The 19,408-nt window shown below is 41.8% G+C and overlaps 1 protein-coding gene across 1 annotated transcript in view; it reads right to left on the bottom strand.

Moving 5' to 3' along the window:
* Positions 1-19,338, bottom strand: part of ttc21a (tetratricopeptide repeat domain 21A) — a 27,456-nt gene extending 8,118 nt beyond the window's left edge. The window contains exons 1-18 of the mRNA XM_077219147.1: positions 19,222-19,338; positions 18,990-19,119; positions 17,482-17,592; positions 17,226-17,392; positions 16,295-16,417; positions 16,060-16,217; positions 15,894-15,978; positions 14,762-14,860; positions 11,296-11,505; positions 10,089-10,327; positions 9,085-9,157; positions 8,881-8,988; positions 8,661-8,802; positions 8,471-8,571; positions 1,076-1,264; positions 880-990; positions 210-291; positions 1-138 (exon numbers count right to left, since the gene is read on the bottom strand). The exon at positions 1-138 is cut by the window's left edge and continues 13 nt beyond it. Of these exons, the coding sequence (XP_077075262.1) occupies positions 1-138; positions 210-291; positions 880-990; positions 1,076-1,264; positions 8,471-8,571; positions 8,661-8,802; positions 8,881-8,988; positions 9,085-9,157; positions 10,089-10,327; positions 11,296-11,505; positions 14,762-14,860; positions 15,894-15,978; positions 16,060-16,217; positions 16,295-16,417; positions 17,226-17,392; positions 17,482-17,592; positions 18,990-19,119; positions 19,222-19,248 (2,293 nt within the window). The 5' untranslated portion in view covers positions 19,249-19,338. The remainder of the gene's footprint in view (positions 139-209; positions 292-879; positions 991-1,075; positions 1,265-8,470; positions 8,572-8,660; positions 8,803-8,880; positions 8,989-9,084; positions 9,158-10,088; positions 10,328-11,295; positions 11,506-14,761; positions 14,861-15,893; positions 15,979-16,059; positions 16,218-16,294; positions 16,418-17,225; positions 17,393-17,481; positions 17,593-18,989; positions 19,120-19,221) is intronic.
* Positions 19,339-19,408: the final 70 nt, after the last annotated feature.

Below are 19,408 nucleotides of genomic sequence, written 5' to 3' on the forward strand. Positions count from 1 at the left end.
CCTTGCAGTAATTAAAGCCCGGTTCTCTGACCGACAGCACACTGAACTTTTCACACGCCTTAAAAACAGACTGGCCCTCGTCTAGTTTCCCCATCCTGCGCAGAATCTGTAGAAGCTTGGCCATGGCATGAAAGTTGTCTACAGTAAATGGAAACAGACATGAAATATTTGAATGTAATAATTATGTTTAAGTTATGTCAGAAACACACCTGGGTTTTGCTCCATTATACAAGCATAAATCTTGACTGATTCCTCTTTTTGGTTCTTCCAAAATAATGTATCAGCCAACAGCTGAGGATAAAACCAAACACAGACATACAGTCAAACCAAAAATTATTCAGACACCAGATATCATTTTTGATATTTATTTTTTTTACTAGTGGGTGCAGGACGCTATAGTTCATTCATTTATGTAAGTGTGGATAGCAAAATAAAGTAAACTGTGACATATTATACCCAAAAATGATTCCGACACTTTGACCTGACCATGTTTTGCTGAAGTGTTTTTTCTTTAATTGCTAAAGCACCTTTTTACACCACAGACTGAACAACATGAAGCATTGCTTGGTAACTGGTTGAGCTAAACTGGTATTATCTAATTGTGTAGTTAAATTTAACAGCTGACAGATATTCAACATAATTCATGTGTGAGAGTCTAACAGAAGGACGGACAAAACCAGTCAAATATCAACTGATTTAATAACTCTGAGTTCATAAGAGTTATTAAAGTACCATTTATTTTCATATTTTAGTCATATTTTAGTACCATTTTCTAAACTATAGTGAATAAATTGTGATTATGTGAGAAGTGTTGAAGGCGTCTGAATAAAATAAATACGTGTGACTGTACATGGATAAATCTCATTTGGAAAGCGATACCATTGAGGCAGCGGTGTGGTTGTGGTTGAGCTGGAGTATCTTCACACACAGTTCCTCGCTATAGTCCAGTTTCTGATGATCATAGTGGAACTGAGCGAGATGAAAGATGATCTGCAGGTGGACGACATCGAGCAGGACAAAATGTGACATACTGAAACATTCCCTCCAAATCTCACGACACCATTCACTGACTGACCTCTTCATTGTCTGGGCTGTGATGTAAAGCGTCTGTATAGCGTAGTTTGGCCATTTCCAGGTCGTGTTTGAGGTGAAACTCATGAGCCCAGTCACAACAGATGGACGATAACAACTTCCTCTCTTCCTCTAATTCTGCTGGATGTTCATTTGTAACACGACAAACTACTTTTTGCTGGATATCATGTGCCTGACAGAAGAGCAAAAAGACACTTATATTTGTTTGCACATAAAAAAAACTTGCCTCAACAATGCTAACACGCTGCAATCCATTTGTTCTTCATGTGAGAAGTAGCACGTTTGCTTTAAGTATATCATAAACTGAAGTTCATTGTCAGGAATTGGTGCGGCATTGTAGACAGCATCACTGATTATAATGGGTTCTATCCACTTTTGTTGCGTCGTATCGTGCCGATCACGCATCAACACCGTTTTAAAGAGGAAAAGAATCGCTCCAAAAGAATACACTTGCCTGAAGACGTTTGTAGTCAGTTACTGCTGTTATTTCTATGGCTGGGTGCAAAATCGCCTCTTATACATGAATATCAGTCACATGACCTCTTACATCATCCACTCTTTTTCCAGTTGACTGCCGCCATCTTGAGTGCCTGCCGAGTACTGTCTACAATACTGACGGCATTAGCTAGGAAGCAGATTTTCTCTGTTTGTTTCACTTTATACATAACCAACTCTGTTTATGTAAACCCTGTGTGTATTTGACAGTATTCGCACAATAAGACTAGAAAAATAACTTCGTTCAGTAACCTGTCGCTGTTGTTAGACAGGCTTAGTGTGCGTGCGCTTCGGGTGTACGCGCTCAGAAAAGCGCTCGTTAGAACCGCGCATCAACACGTGAATGACTTGTAAGCACATGCAAATAATGAACTTATGTGAACGTCCCGGGTTACGTATGTAACCCTAGTTCCCCGAAGGGACGGACGCTGCGTGAAATCGCAGTGGGAACGCCCTCAGCGTGACGCGTCTGAAGCATGAATGAAATCAGTCAATGGAGAGAATGAGCGTACGGCGAGTGACGTCATCGACCAGGAAGCTATAAATATCCCCTGAGTACACAACACGCCAGCTTAAAAGTTACTGAAGCAGCGACCCAAGGGGATGCCGAGAGTATGGCAGGACACGCAGCGTCCGTCCCTTCGGGGAACTAGGGTTACATACGTAACCCGGGACGTTCCCCTTCAGGGACTACCGCTGCGTGAAATTGCAGTGGGAACGCAATACCCACATCCCCATACGACCAAATCCCCGTCGTGTGTCATTAGGAGACACAAACCGACGAGAGAACCTGAGCCCCGGGAGTGGAGCTAAGATCGAGGGAATAAAATCTAACGAAAGTGTGCGGTGAGGACCAGCCTGCCGCATCACAAACGTCCTGAAGAGAAGCTCCTGAAAGAAGAGCTGTAGAAGCAGCCATACTCCGGGTGGAATGAGCCCTTACAGCCAAAGTGAATGCTGATGGGCCGAACCATAAGCAAGTGGGATGGCCTCGACCACCCACTTGCTCATCCTTTTTCTAGATGCAGGACACCCTTTCTTAGGTGACCCAAACAGACGAACATTTGTTCCGATCTCCTCCACAGGGCAGCTCTGTGGACGTAAGCATCAAAACCCAAACTGGGCACAGCAAATTAATTTTCTCCTGGTCTGACGTCAGAAAAGGCGGAGGACAGAAAACCTGCAGAACTATAGGTCTAACCCTCACCCCCTCAGAGGCCAAGCCCACAGCCTCCATAGCTCTAGATGGGGGTGAAAGATCGACCCACTCGCCTGAGAGAGCAGATCTCTCCTGATCGGTATCTCTAGGGGAGAGCCGTTGAGGAGAGACACTAGGTCCGCAAACCATACCCGGGCCGACCAGAACGGGGCTATTAGCAGGAGACTGAGCCCGTCCCGGCGAACCCTCTCCAGAACTCCTGGGAGCAGAGCGATCGGGGGAAAAGCGTACAAGCGTGACCTCGGCCACGGATGTACCATCGCATCCAACCCCAGCGGGGCTGGATGGCTGAGAGAGAACCACAGCGGGCAGTGTGATGTTTCTCGAGAAGCAAATAGGTCTACCTCGGCAAGACCGAAATGTTTCCATAGGAGTTCCACCACCTTGGGGTGAAGACTCCATTCCCCGGGCCTCGGCCCCTGTCTTAACAGGATGTCTGCCCCCTGATTTAAATACCCCGGGAGATAAAAGCTCTCAGAGAAAGAATTTTCCCCTGGGACCATAGAAGGATCTGACGTGCCAGTTTGTAAAGCGGGCGAGAACGCAAACCCCCCTGATGGTTGATATAAGAATCCACCGATGTGTTGTCTGTCTGGACAAGAACATGGTGGCCCCTTAGGTCTGGGAGGAAGTGTTTCAGAGCCTGAAACACCGCCAACATCTCTAGGCAGTTTAAGTGCCACAGACGATGATGGTCCTCCCACAGATCCTGAGCCCACCCGTGAGAGAGGCATCTGTCATTAGCATAACGCGACGACAAGGAGCTCCTAACACAGGGCCTTGGGACAGAAACCAAGGATCTTTCCACATGATCAGGGCGTGATGACACCGTCGCAAACTCACGATCATGCGAAGCGGATTTCCCCTCGGGGAGAATCCCTTGGTCCTGAGCCACCACTGTAACAGTCTCATGTGCAAGAGGCCAAGAGGTATCACGTTGGACGCAGCTGCCATGAGACCTAGCAGTCTCTGGAACTGTTTTACAGTGGATGACTGGCCTAGCTTGACCTGATCTACTGCAGCGAGAATCAAAGCAATACGAGCAGGTGACAATCGTGCCTGCATCGTCGTTGAATCCCACACTACACCTAGAAAAGTGGTTCTCTGTAATGGAGAAAGAACACTCTTTTTGGCGTTGAGCCTCAGCCCCAGTCACTTGATATGAGCAAGAACGACATCTCGGTGCCGAACCGCCTGTTGTTCCGATTGAGCTAGAATCAAGCAATCGTCTATATAGTACAGAAAGCGGATGCCCTGTAACCTCAGCGGGGCTATAGCAGCATCCGTACACTTCGTGAATGTTCGGGGTGACAGTGCTAGGCCGAACGGAAGAATCCGATATTGGTACGCTTCGCCCCCGAAAGCGAACCTCAGGAACTTCCTGTGTTGAGGGAGGATAGATACATGGAAGTAAACGTCCTTTAGATCTATCATGACAAACCAGTCCTCGGATCTGATTTGAACATCCCCAGTGACAGACACAGCGCCCTGTAACGTACTGGCAGGGAACAGCTGGTCTGGGCACTCCACAACCCTCCTCGGAGGGGGCGAGCGTCCCTCGGGAAATCGCTCGCCAAGTCTCTCTACGCCCTGTGAAGGCAGGGTTAGTAGAGCAGACCACTGAGGGCATCGGAAAAGACAGGGCACCGTGTTCTTGTGCAGTGAACTCAGGTCTTTCACGATAGGTACCACCCTCAGAACCCTGACGTTCAGCACGTCAGGATTTTTTTTTTTTTTCGATGAAGTAGTATCCTAACTCCTTGCTGGGTGGGGGACCCATTCCGCCAGGAACTCTACTAAGGGAACCAGCCTCTCGAGGCTGGCCTCCGGATGAACATCCCGAGTGACAGACACAGCGCCCTGTAACATACTGGCAGGAAACAGCTGGTCTGAGCACTCCACAACCCTCCTTGGAGGGGGCGAGCGTCCCTCGGGAAATCGCTCGCCGAGTCTCTCTACGCCCTGTATAGGCAGGGTTAGTAGAACAGACCCCTGAGGGCATCGAGAAAGACAGGGCACCGTGTTTTTGTGCGGTGAACTCAAGTTTTTCCCGATGGGGACCACCCTCAGAGTCCTGACGTTCAGCCCGTCAGGACTTTTTCGACGCGGCCTTTCTGGCCGACAATGACTGTCCTCAGATCAGTCCTGCCCCGAGAAGGCCGCGCCGGAGAGCACCCCGCCTCGTCCCTCCAGTTTCTCTGCAGGGGGGCACGAGACGTGACACTCCGCTTCTGCTGTGCTCTTTTTGAAGACGAACTCGACGAAAGACTTTGCTCTGGTTGAACATTCTGCGTGACAGACACAGTGCCCTGTAACGGCGCACCGGCAGGGAACGACTGGTCTGAACACACTAGAACCCTCCTTAGAGGCGGCGAGCGTCCCTCGGGAAAGCACTCGCCAGACCCTTCTACGCCCTGTTTCGGCAGGGTTAGTAGGACGGGCCCCTGAGGGCGCCGGGAGAGACAGGGCACCCTTAAGGGAGGTGAACGCAAGTCTCTCTCGGCGGGGACCCCCCTCAGATTTCCTTTGAGCAGGTCGGCCTGAAAAGCCTGCATAAAAGTCATCGTATGCAAACATGCAGCCGCCTGCCGAGCCACCGAGTAAGCCTTCCCCACCAGCACAGAGGTATATATATTTATTTATTTATTTATTTTTTGGTGGAAGAGCCGGTGCTTTAAGTGAAGACGATGAAGCAGGAGAGAGATAGCTCGCAAGCGTCTCCTCCGCCTACAGTATCGTCACATAACCAGCAGATTTAGCACCAACAATGTTACCATAAGCATTGGACTGATTTGTGTAAATTCTGCTTGAAACCGGTCTAACCCAGGTCTTTGAAAACTCAGCATGAAGATCTGGGAAGAACGGTAAGCACCGGCTAGAAGGTTGAGGTCGTGCAGACAGAAATCTATCATCTAGATTGCTTTTAATTCTAGAAACCTGTCTATCAGCTGGCCACTCGATACTGTTATTTATTTATTTTTTTAGCTTTTCAACAGCCCGAGATAATACGTCCATCAAACCTTCTTCATTTGCAGTATAATGTGATAAACTAGTTTTCTCTGATAATAAACTTTCGACATCCAGCTCCTCAGAACTGGAAAATCTCAATTCAACATCATCATGTGCCTCCACCCGGGCAGAAGTAACCGCCGCAGCGCGTGCTTCCAGAGCCGGGTGAGAGGCACTAGATCTCGTCGGAGATAGCTGAGATAGGGCGGAGCCCGTCTCAACGTCGCCAGCGAGATCCATCTGCGAGCCCCAAGACAAGCGCCGCCGCTCTGCCTCAACAGAAGCGGGACCCGAGCCTCGGGGAGCTCGCAGCAAATCACTCTCCTCGAAGAGCGATCGCCGCGAGCGCAGAGTTCTCAAGGGAAAACGCTCGCAATGCTGACAATCGACTCCCTCGAGAGCCGACTGGGCATTGCTGCACTCCCAAACAAGCCACACTTAGCTCGTGTGAATCTCCACCCGTGATGTGCCGAGTACAGGGGGGAACACACTTCTTATACTGCTCGCTCATATTGGTTTTTTTATATAAAATATATATAGTGAAAACTCCTGACAAAACAGACAAACACAATCGACAGATTCAGACACACACAGAGCTGCTGAAGTAACTAAAAGCTGGCGTGTTGTGTACTCAGGGGATATTTATAGCTTCCTGGTCGATGACGTCACTCGCCGTACGCTCATTCTCTCCATTGACTGATTTCATTCATGCTTCAGACGCGTCACGCTGAGGGCGTTCCCACTGCGATTTCACGCAGCGGTAGTCCCTGAAGGGGAACTGCATTGTCCAGTTCCTTTGCGTTAACATTTGATGTGAATATAAGTCGCGTTGTAGCCTATGCTGAGACGGAGGCGCCAGAACTGCAACTGATAGAATGCACGATACTACGACATTTCTTCAAAAGCAGACGGTGGATATATTTTAATCCACGATCATAAATCGTGATATCGTACACCCCTAAGCTAGCGTAAGCTCATTATCATTTACATCCACTCACCACAGACAACATGAACACTGCACAGAGAGTTTGCACACACAAACCACTGTTATAACATAAAAGCAAGCAGCTGCGTGCATGGTTGGGCATGATATGATTGAAGGATTTTGACTGAATGCGCGCAAAGTGCGCTCCCTTAATAATTCCTAAAAAGCTGAGATCAGTTAATCGCGATCTCACATCTCTGTTAATATCAATTAAGCTGACTGCACAATGAATCTTTCATAATAAATACACTTTGTTTGTTACAATTAGAGGATTTGTCAGCATACAGAGCTCTGAACAAAAAGTCAGTTTTGAGCATAGAGGTTTTGAGCAGTGAGGGGAGTCTATTTTAAATGCTTCTGATTGGCCTTTGCGTTGAAGAAATCAACACGTATGTCTGTGATTGGCTACATCGCTCAACGCTGCAAACGTGTTTTAAAAGGAAACTCTGGTCAGTAAATCGTTTCTATTTTGTTTTAGTTCTTGTTGCTTTTCTGCAAAAATGTATTAGTTTTTATATGTTTTATTCATAGATATTTCTAGTTTGCGGGAGTCCCGCGAATCGTTTTATTCTCCCTGCAACGCGCACACACACAGAGAGTGCATTGCCGCTCGCACTCGCCATCAAATCTAGTCCCGCGCCGCACTCTTTTGCATTGGGAGTGCACATCTCTAGATCAAGGGCCCGAGGATAGTGACGGGAAATATCGGCCCGCAAGTTCGGGCTCGGCCAGAGAATAAGCTCTAGTTCCTTTGCGACTGACGTATCGATCTTGCCAAATCAGGTACTCAAGATGGCGGAAGACAAGTTTTAGAGTGACGTCAGTGAGGAGACGTTGGTGAAATCATCTGATATTCATGTATACCCTTAAATAAGGCACTATTTGACGGGACATCCTTGTAGTGGTGTCTGAAACCATAGTGGACGTTATCGAGCGCACTCATTCAATCCCATAATGCTCCGCTATAATAAGTGCACAACCGATGTGCGCTCAACGGCTAGAGAATACCCATAATGCACTGTGAGAGCCGCGTACCGAATGAATTCCCGCGTCTGACCAGAAGATGGCGCACACACCTGAATCGTCCATCCATCCATTTTCCAAACCGCTGGTCCAATGTGGGTACAGCGTAATATCACACAGGAATAAATTCCGTTTAATTGATTATTGAATTGTTAAAATTATGGTTTATACGTAAGTTTTCATGACAGAGTTCAAGATAAATCTTTTCATCTTACTACTGGAACTGCCAAGTTTCAAATAATTATTAAACAACAAGAACAAATGATTTCATTCACTTCCTCAAGTGAACTATATTAGTGGACTAATGTGGGAAATAGTTAATGAGGGTACAGGATTTCAAACACAGCCTATGATTTAGCTGCGTCACCATGCTACACATTTGCATAATCCCGCCTACTGGTTCTTTGCAGGTTTTTTTTCACGACCACTGCCCAATCAACTACAGACTGCACCAGCTGACCAATCAACAACAGACTGGGCTTTTCAAAAAGGCAAAACAGGAACTTTAAACAGAGTGTTTCAGGCACAGGGTTGTAGCAGCAATGTACAGTATAAGAAAAATGTTTTTTTAACTATAAATAATTTCTAGCAGACCCCCATAACTTGACCCCCTACCGTTGGATATAACTTTGAAAATACTCACAAACCTTTTGCACGACGTCCAGAGCGGACTCGTTCTTGGCCCGTAGCACTTTTACTAACAGTCGTAAAACTTTTACATCGTTCATCATTGTAGTCAATGCAGTAGCTGCAAAAGCAGAGAAACGAAAATCAATCTGAGAACAATAATACCCGTTTCTTGTGGCTCTCAGTCATGTTTATTTGAGTTGTAATTACTAGGTTGATGTTCCAAGGCCTTCTCCAGGACCTGCTGAGCTTCCTCCAATCGTTTGAGTTTAAGGAGCAGTTCGGACAGCTCAATACTCAAACCACAGTCCAGCGCATCGGTCTTCAGAGCCGTCTCATAGTAGCTCACCGCCTGAAACATGAGAAACCAACGCTTCCTTTAACTGTTATCAAAGTAAATGTCCTCTATAAACCTGTAGAAGCCACTTGCCTTGTGATATTCATGAGCCTTCACTAAAGCCTGGCCTATATTCTTGGCTAATGTGTATTCAGGACCCATTTTCTCTACTTCTTGGTAGATCTTGACAGCTTCCTCTGGCTTTAAGAAAAAATTTTTTTTTATAGTTCATAAAGATTTTGTGAGATGTTTGTTGCTGAGAAGCCAAATGAAAATCCCAGAACATGAAATATATACCTGGTGTATGTTCATGAAGGCATCAGCCAGCAAGATGCTAGTATGAGGTCCTGGAAGCTGCTTACATATTTCTCTGAAACATTTTTAGCTTAAGATGGCAAGCAAACTTCCACATGCTTTAGCAAAAACATACTTTTTTAAAGATACTAAAGAAGTTTTCTTACAACTTTAGAGTGAAGCTCATGTAACCCATATTTCAAAAGAAATAGTAAAAAGAAAAATGTTTCACAATTTTTTTTTACATTGTGAAATTTCTGTATTTTTTTTTGTAAATTACCCCCAATAGTGATTCTCATTAGATTTGAATACATATTTTTTTCCTCTAAAAGCACTAACACTTTTGTGAATAAAAAAAGATTTTTGTTAAGGTATTTTTAATTAAACAGTAAAAATTACTGTAATCTGCATAAAACAAAAAAAAATAAGATTTAAGTAAATATTTCATATTAATTTACATATAAATATTCATTTACAGCAGGAAAAGAAATATCACCATTACAATATCTTATAATAAATAAACAAATAAATAAATTATATTATGCAAGGCTTGACACAGTGGCTAGTGGTTTTCCAAGGTTACTAGCCACTCTGAAGAAAACTGTCATATAGATGTTTTTAATATTATTTTTTAATATTATCTTCTCATAATTTGGCAGCGGGTTTATTAGCCTACTGTCACTTTAAGACCTGACGCACGGATCCAATATACTGTAATGCATGTGTTTTATTTCTCAACTGTTTACGTTCACGTACAACATAACTGACTGTGTTTACGTGAATACTCGCCAAGACTGGCATTTTGACATTATTTTGTGTGTATTTGACTGTTTAAGCGCAATAAGCAACATTACTGCTGAAATCCATCCGCATCTGGCGGGTTTACAAGTGTAAATGTCAAGCCCTTATTTTTTACTTTATTCTATTTGAAAATTTTCTCTTACGATTTTGAGAAAATGACTTGGACATGATTTGTCACTCATAAACGATGTACGTAGAGTTCTCACCTGTAACATGCAATGTAAAGCTTCTTGTTTTTTTTCCTCTCCAGGTAAACGCGAGCCATCTTCTCGCGGGCTTGGATGTAGGTTGATTCAGTAGGCAGAATGTTTTGCAGGATGGCCACAGCGGCATCCACATCATCTCTCCCCAAAGCCAGATCCACATTAGCAAGCATGACACGCGTCTCCTCTTGTGTCCCTTTGAAGAGCAGAATGGCGTCTTGCAGAACTTTAGTGGCCTCATGCTGAGGAAAGAGAAAGTTTTGCAGTATTCTTAAGACACGAGAGAGCTCAGAAAGGGCTGGTTGGTTCAAATGATTTTTTAACTCATTTTTGGGTATTCCTTTGGTCAGTGTTTGGGAAAGTTACTTTGTAAAGTAATGCATCTAAATGCTCATTCTGGATATTGCGTTACTCCCTTAAAAAGTAACTAGCAGCTGTGCTTCCATTCTGGATAACGAAAGAATAGGATGCAGGAGAAAAAAAGTTTAACATTTCTTTACAAATAAAAACAAAAAAATCTATAGCCATTTTTGCTCATGGTGTTACTGAATCATCGAAGGTCAGAAGCAAGTATTTTGGCCACTAAAGTGAGATTAAATGCATAAGAATGTATGCATTATTTAACATAATTAGTTATTGGAGGTTTCCATAGTATTGCCTTTGGCTTGCTCAGTTGGGGATATTCAAATTAATTAACCAATCATACCATTGATTAGCTCTACCAAACTTGGATGTCTTTTTTTTCCAGTAATAAACAAACATTGTTAAGTTGTTTTGATTGATACTGTGAAGCAGCTTTGATACAATCTGTATTGTGAAAAGCGCTATATAAATATATTTGACTTGACTTGACTATTTTGATTCTGCATTTCACTGATTTGATTCATTTTGAGGAATATTGAATCTTTTTTTTGTGCAAGTGAGATGAGTAAATGCTCACATTTAGTCTAGAACTACAATAACCATCATGTTTACACACAACGCCTCTGCACTTCGATTTGTCTCAATATGAGGAGCTGTCAGTCAATTAATGGGAAAACAATGTAATCTGCGTAACTTATTTGAAAAAGTAACTCAGATATTTTGTTGTACATTTTAAAAGTAATGCGTTAGTTTACTAGTTACTTGAAAAGTAATCTGATTACGTAACCCAAGTTACTTGTAATAAGTTACTCCCCAACACTGCCTTTAGTGAAAGTGCAGACTGGACCTGTTGTCCGTTGAGTCTCAGGGCCTCTGTGAGCTCCAGGTACACAGACACTCGCTCACTGCTGGTGACTGAAGACTGCGGGCCCTCTGAGGGCCTGCGGACCCCTGCCATGTTCATTGTGATGTTCAGGCACTGAATAGCGTTCTTCAGGTCTCCAGACCTCAGCAGAGCACGAGATTTGAGCAGATTGAACTGGAATCGATCTCGAACCTGTAAAAGACATGTGCTCAAGATATAAACACACAAATACCGGAGGTCCAGTTACACTACCGTTCATAAAGTACTTAATACTTTTATCTAAATTCCTTTAAGACAAGACATTTCGCTAGGCGGCCATCTTTGAAACGCCTCTCGGGCATGCAAGTGAAGCTCCTATCTCTTTAAATGGGGAAACATCAAATTCCCCAAAACTGTTCGCCAACCTTACGATTGAATTTCATATTTGAAATCTCCAATGAAATCAGACAACAACTGTCTCATCCATTTTGTTTCTAAATGCTCATGACAGAAGATGACATTTTTCAGGCTGGAAGAAGCTAATGCGCATGCGCAGTGGAAGTGTGCGTATGACTGTTTCTATAGGAACCAGAGCTTCTAACGGCAGCTGTACTGATGCGATGACTTTACCAATCGGCGATTGGCTCTTATTTAGAAGGCGGGACTTATTCCGCCATATAGAGCATTGCACTTTTCCCCATTCAAAACAATAGTAGAAACGCATCTTGTGTTATTATATAGTCTTTGCTTTTATGCAGCAAAAATACATTATACTGAAGTAAAAAGTGACAGAAAAAAAAACCTTCCATTTGAAATCTAATGGTCAGAGAGATGTAACTCGAATGTAACTCGACACCCTTGCCTCGTTTAGTATGCGCGGTTCTATGAATATGCAAATGAGCCCCGCCTCCACTCACTCACTCAGCTCAGAGTTCCACTTGTTGACGATCACACGTTGATCTGATTGGTTACAAGGTAGTAGTAGACTTCAAGGGGGAAAAAAGGCTTCTCCAAATACAGTGCATTTCACACAAGAAAAATCAATGTACTTGACTGAACACAGCACTCCTCCTCTTTCACCTGGAAGTTGATGCTGACTCCAGCCTCCAGACAGCTCAGACACGAGCTGTGGTCTCCAGCGTTCAGGTGCAGTCGGGCCTGCAGAAGGTGGATCTCCGGCACGGTCGGCTCGTTCTCCATGCACAGGTTCAGAAGCCGCTGGGCTGTCCTGTGATCGCCTGCAGAGGCATTCTGGGATTGTTATCACTGCAGCGTTTATCTTAACATCAGGTGACGCATTTAAATGTTCCTTCATCTCGACACACTTGCCTAGAAGGAACTTGACGTAGGCCATATAATAACAGCTCGCTGACATGCCAGGAATGTCTTTGACGATCGTTTCTAAGATCATATTTGCGTGTTTGAGCCAAAATGGTGGAGTTTGTCCAGGAATGAGGAGAAAATCCTGTTAAATCACAAAAAAAAATAAGTAACTGACTAATTCCAGAAGTAAAAATCCTCTTTTCTTACATTTGCATTCATGCATCTGGCGGGTTCTTTTATCCAAAGGGACTTACACTGAATTACATTTTTTATCAGTTCTTGCATTCCCTAATAATCGAACCCACGACCTTGATTTTTCTGTAATATTGATATATTACGAAGGATAAAATACCTGCTTGGACTCCAGGTGCATGCGCACTATTCGCAGGAGGAAATTGAGGTCCAGCATCTGCAGGTATTCGACACCATAATTTATGCCACGGAGAGCAGAGAAATGAAGCTCTGTGGAGTCTTTCAGAAACTGTATCACCGTCTCCTCGTCTGCTTTCTGCTTCCTGGACAAAATGGCCTTCAGCAGAGCAACTTCCTGTTTAATCAAACATATGTACATCACAGTTACACAAAACTACCAAAGGCATAATCAGGGTTAATTATTACCCATCTAAACATTTCTTGAATGCCACTACTAAACGTGTGTAATAAGAAGAGGCTGTTTATAGAAATTGTTATTTTTCAGCTTTTTACCGCTACGTTTCCGAGAGACTCCTGCACTTCACAGAAGAACGCGAGCTGTTGGGCGGCTTCTTCAAGCTGATCACACATCAGCTGGCATCTGATCGTGCCTATGAAGGATAAAAATGAAAGATTTACGTGTCTATACTATAGCAACATTTGGAATTTAACAGATTTTAAATTAAGCCTGTTTTAGGACTATTAAGATTTGTTTGCAACTTAATTTAAGTGGAAATTAAAAACATATTCCCTCAAATCCACGTTACAAAACTCTCCTTTCTGTATAACCATAATGAAAATAATCTGCCAACACAATAAGGTCACATTAGTTAAGGCATCAACTAACATTAACAATGAGCAATACATTTATTACAGTTTGTCAACAGTTACAGTTATAAACACTAGTTAATAAAAAAAATAAAATTGTTTATTGTTAGTTCATGTCAGCTCAGTTTGACATTGCATCACAGTTTTGTACAGTGATGATAATGTTGCTGCCTGGATGTGTTATACTGTACCTACTAATGCTGGTGTGCATTTGGGGTCTGTTTTCAGTGCTGTAGAGTAGCATTTATGTGCGTCTTTATTCTTGTCTTGGAGACTGAGCAGATCACCGAGCTCACAGAGGACATCAGATGCTGATGCTGGCGCACGTGACCAAACCCGACGCACAAACACAGTCAACATCTGGAGGATCTCGCTGTTGTGTCCACACTGCAGTGGGGGAGAAAGATTTTGGAGCTTTTCAGAGACTATACTGTAATAGTCAGGACAGATATTATTATAATATATGTAATATTATTATTTTTTTATTTATATTTGTTGTTTTTACTATTGGTAAATCTGTTATTCTTTACAGCTACTCTGGTTTATATTATCTGGTTCATATGCATCCATTTCCTCAGTTACACACACACACAGACGCACGCACGCACACACACACACACACACACACACACACACACACACACACACACACACACGCACACACACACACAATCGGCCCATGAATCTCCTGGCTGAAAAACTGTGCTAATTAGCAAATCCAGATGATTGGAACAAAATACTGAGGAGGAATTTTACTTTCTGAACCTGGACTTTACAACTCTGGCTGTAAGTTTGTTTGTCCTGTTTATTTTGTATATTAGCACATGTATATAGTGTCACAATTTTTTTTTTGCATAATTACAATAAAAATAAATAAATAATAATAAATAAATAGATAATAAGGACGGATAGATTAGTCTCAAGCCAGTGAAACAAGCTCCAAAACAAAAACTAATAGCTCTGAAACGACCCAAGGGCAAGAAGTATCATGGAAACTGACTCTTAGGGATGCAAAAAAACCCTGTGAGGATGGTGTGTGTTCAGTGTAATAAACAAGCCTGGTCTATTATCACATTAGCACTGACAGTGTATAAGCAGACGTGATTATATTGAGAGTGATTCGCACCAGTCGGCTGATGGGTGCTGTGATCTCCAGGTGCAGGCTGGGATTACAGGGCTCAGAGATCTCAACTGCATTCATTAAAGCTTGAAGACGCTCTTTCACCTGAAATACACAACGGAATAACATTTGTGGGTCAAAGACAAATAAGAATGTCTGAGATAAAAGGAAGCTTAAAACAACTAAATTGATATGGTTTTCACATTCTTAGGGTACGTTTACACGACAGTGGTGTAATAAAAACAGATGCATTTCCCTTTGTGCATAGACGACAACATTGTCGAAACGATCCCCGTTGTTCACACGGATCCGCAAAAGAGGCTAAAAACGCTCTATTCTGCTGCCAGGCCAGTAGATGGCGATGTCACTTTGAAACTATGCGCTTTTAAAAGAAACTATGCGCTTTTAAAGAACACGTTACACACATGTGCATGACGTCACGGTTGTTACAAATATGCGTTTTTGTAGTTTACATGGAGATGATAAAAAGTGTAAATTTCCAGCTAAAACGCATAAAAAGTTTCTGTTTTTAGTTCAAAACTAAAAAAATATAATATTTGCATTCATGTTGATTTACAGCATTTTGGAAAAAAAAGTTCATGCCATTTTTAAAGTCCCCCTGTAGTCAATAATTGTATCCCTTAAAATTCACCTTTAATCACCAAAATAACATATTTAAAAGTTTTTTCCTTGAAAAAAAATTCTTCACATCTTAAAAAAATCTTGAATGTAACTCGACACCCTTGCCTCATTTAGTATCCACGGTTCTATGAATATGCAAATGAGCCCCGCCTCCACTCACTCACTCAGAGATCCACTCGTTGACGATCACACGTTGATCTGATTGGTTACAAGGTAGTTTGTGACGTCAGAAACACCAGCGATTCAACGAGTGTTTTTGGTTCACTGCCGTTTTAAGGAGAAAATACTCAGCAATGCTGTCGATTTATGAATTTACACATGGTTTGTCTTAAAGCGTATTAAAAACACCACATAGACATATAAACAACATTAAAAACTTGATTTTCACCACAAGGGGACTTAAAATAAGTGTTCATAAGTATAGAGTGGTATAAACGATTAAATTCAGCATTTAAATAGTCCATTTACACTTATAAATTAAAAGAAACAGAATTACCATCTCCATATTTCCATCCTTCGCCGCAGCAATAACAGTCATCATTTGAAGAGCTTTCAGATCACGTCCGTCTCTCTCCAGAACTCTACACATTTCAAGCAAAGTCACTGAATAACGCCTAAAACTACCTTTTCACATAAAAGCTCAGTGAACAGTGAACACACACCTCCGGGCGACGTCCTCAGTTTGATCCCAGTCTCGCAGAGACATGAACACCTTCATCTTCGTGACGAGTGCCGGGCTGAAGTCCGGATGAGAGACTATGATCTGATTGGCGATGTCAAGAGCGCACTGCACATTCTGCTTCGCCATGAAGAACTCGATCTGCACGTCAAAGAAACAGTTTAGTCCCTGCGAGACCCAAAATAGATCATCCGTTTCCTTCTAAAGGCATGTTTTACTTTTCCCATGAGTCCAAATAAATTTCCCGTGTCCTGAACACCGCTGTCAAAGTAACGTATAGCCTGATGTCTGTTCTCTTCCGTGTCGGAGGTCAACACAATCCAGCCCTTGAGAATAAGCCCCTGTTAATAAAGAAAACAAGTTGTGGCCTTGTGTTTAGAGCATACCAGCACATTTGAATGCAGTATTTCCAATTACGCTCTTGCAATCCCCAGTATAACGGTCTATAACGTTTCCTTAATCAATAAAGATTTCATTGCAAAATCACGTGAACCACAAGCTAAAGGTGGACGGTTTTAAACTAAGCATGTAGTGGAGTGTGCGACAGCAAAGTTTTGATCATGCTGATGTTTAGAGGCCTTTGTGTATTAATCAGTTTATGGTATAAATGTTAAATGATACTGTAGACTATTTAAGATCTTTAAGTTAGTGATGCACGATATATCGGCCACTATATCGGTATTGGCCGATATATATTCATTTTTTATGTTATCGTTATCGGCCAGTTAAAAACATTTGTCCGATGTATTAAAGCCGATAAATAATGGATTATTTCCTTCAGCTGAGACATTTCAGATGTTCACTGTTCAACATGATGGTTTTGAATTGCTTGAAATATGATTGGAATGACTTTGAAAAGTAAAATACTGTAAGTGCAAAATGTGCAGCGCAAGTCTGTCATATCGGCTGCATACAATTATCATGAGAACATTATAATTGTGTGCTTGGGACACGGAGAGTTTTCTTTTTGTAATCAGTCTCTCAAAAATCATATAAAAATTTGGCTTCCGATTTATCGGCCAACATATCGGTTTTCAAATATTTAGAATTATCGGTATCGGCCAAAATGTTCATATCAGTGCATCCCTAATTTCAGTGTAAACTCCTCGAGTCTAAACATTCACTGATCGGTCAGAAAGCCGCACAAACCTCTGGTGACGTCTCGGAGAGTTTCAGCATCTTTTTGACGCATGTTCTGGCTTTGTGGTTCAGCTCCAGGATCCAGTATAGTAGCGCTGCGTAATACAACGCTCTGTCACCGGCTGTGGATCCAGACAGCTTCAGGTCGTTGTTCAGCTCATTCACAGCATCTCCATCTCATGTTGACACAGAACGACACACATTACCCCTGAATCAATGTTTCATTCAGTTCAGTGTATGTACAGAGAGGCTGGGTCAGAGTTACCAACGGTTTCACAGCGTTTGTGTGCGCACACGAGAGCTACTGTCGAGCACAGAGACAGGTGTGGATGATCCTTCAGCTGGACGAGCTCTCGCAAAGCCTCTTGAATGTGGCCTGCAATGTATGAGCATGAGCCTTCATCATCATCATCATCATCATCAACAAAATCAGCCATCATATAACAGTATACCTTCATAATCATCACGGCTATCATAAACACATAAATAAGGAAAGTAAGGAAAATGGAAGCACTTAAAAAGAAATGTTCTTTATAGACCTTATTCAGAGCTGCTGTGATGTGTGTGTGCATCGACGGTTTCATTAAGAACCTTTAACATCCATTAACCCTTTAACTGTCACATAGACATGATATCACTATCAAAACTTAAATGGTTGTAATTCAAGAATGCTTTGGAATATAGACCTAGGGTTGGTCTTGTTTTAAAGAAGACATTTCCCAGATTATTGTAGAAGTGAAATAAATTATGAAAGTGAAACATAAAAAAAGTTATATAAGTTTGAGTTTATGAAAATGTACAATGTAAAGATATAATTATTTATATTTTATATAAAATATGTATATTTTACTCTAAAACTGCAAGAAAATGAAAGCCAAAAATCTGAACAAGTTGTGCTCCAAATTTTAGGTTGATATCTCAAAAAATGAGCTTTCAGTAAGATTTTATTCGGGCGCAGTACCAACATTTTTCACTAGATGGCACTAAGGGCGCCTCCATTTTCATATGTTTTGAGTGATCTGAACTATGCATTTCCATAATTTTCATACAATTTATGAAGTAGACATCCTATTCAGAAGTAGTATAGGTGGTTTGGCAGTATTTGATTTGAATTCAACCTCTAATAAACGCATAAGAAGACCACATATGTGCGTTATAGCTCGCAGCCGCATCACAAATCGAGAATCCATAATATTTTTCTTTATATTTAAAACATTTTCAGACCTTTTTTTCTAATAAAATTGAATTGGTGTTATCTTTTAAACTCTTGGCATGAAAACAAACAGAGGTTTCTACGAATCTTTCATGATTTTTCATGTTCATTGCTATTTCAAAAAGGCCTAAACACGCCTAATGAATATGAAATATTATTGTTGCAAATTGATAAATTACTACTCCTCTGTAAATTCTTTTAAAAAAACAACCACCCAAGATGAAAACTTTGTAAGATTGTAAGCTTTCAAATGATATATAGTTTGCCAATATTACTTTTGGCTTTTACTAAGATATTATTGTTCTAAATATATAATGGCGAATAGTTAAAGGGAACTTTTCCATTACAAAAAAATGGAGGTTCTTTAACGAGGAAAAAAGGTTCTTTAGATTTTTAAAGTTCTCTTCGTACTAAGAATAATTGTTATTTTAACATCTGTTCACTTAAAGGGTTTTTTTGAGGAACCGAAAACGGATATTCTGTGGTAACGTTAGGCTATCTCTCCCCTTTTGGAACCTTTATTCATTATAATACATATATAAAGTCACAGTTTAGCCTACCTTCCATCAGGGTTGCGAAAGCTTTGAAGAACCGGAGCACTGGATCATTGTTATATAGATTTAAATTCTTCACAGCTGTATTTATGGCATGTCTGAAGTATTTCTCCCTCATATAATATATAATTAACGGCTGTTGAAACAAACATCGGTCATTATAACAGTTTTCTAAATGTAGGTTTCCATTAAAATACGATTTTAGAAAAATGACCGAACATATGAAATCAAAACTTACCAAACACGTTTGATCGTTTTCTGACATATTTTTCCCCTGATTATTAAACTAATTCGAGTTATAATAACGTTAGCGGCATCAAACCGCACCTGTGATTTAAAATAACGGAAATCTCTCATTGACAGGCACCTGCACAGGAATAATAATCACACGCAGATACCGCCCCCTGTGTTATCGATTCCTAGCG

The sequence above is a fragment of the Siphateles boraxobius genome, unplaced genomic scaffold, assembly GCF_051911475.1.
Source record: "Siphateles boraxobius isolate OS27281-9 unplaced genomic scaffold, OSU_SipBor_1 12, whole genome shotgun sequence".
Lineage (NCBI taxonomy): Eukaryota > Metazoa > Chordata > Actinopteri > Cypriniformes > Leuciscidae > Siphateles > Siphateles boraxobius.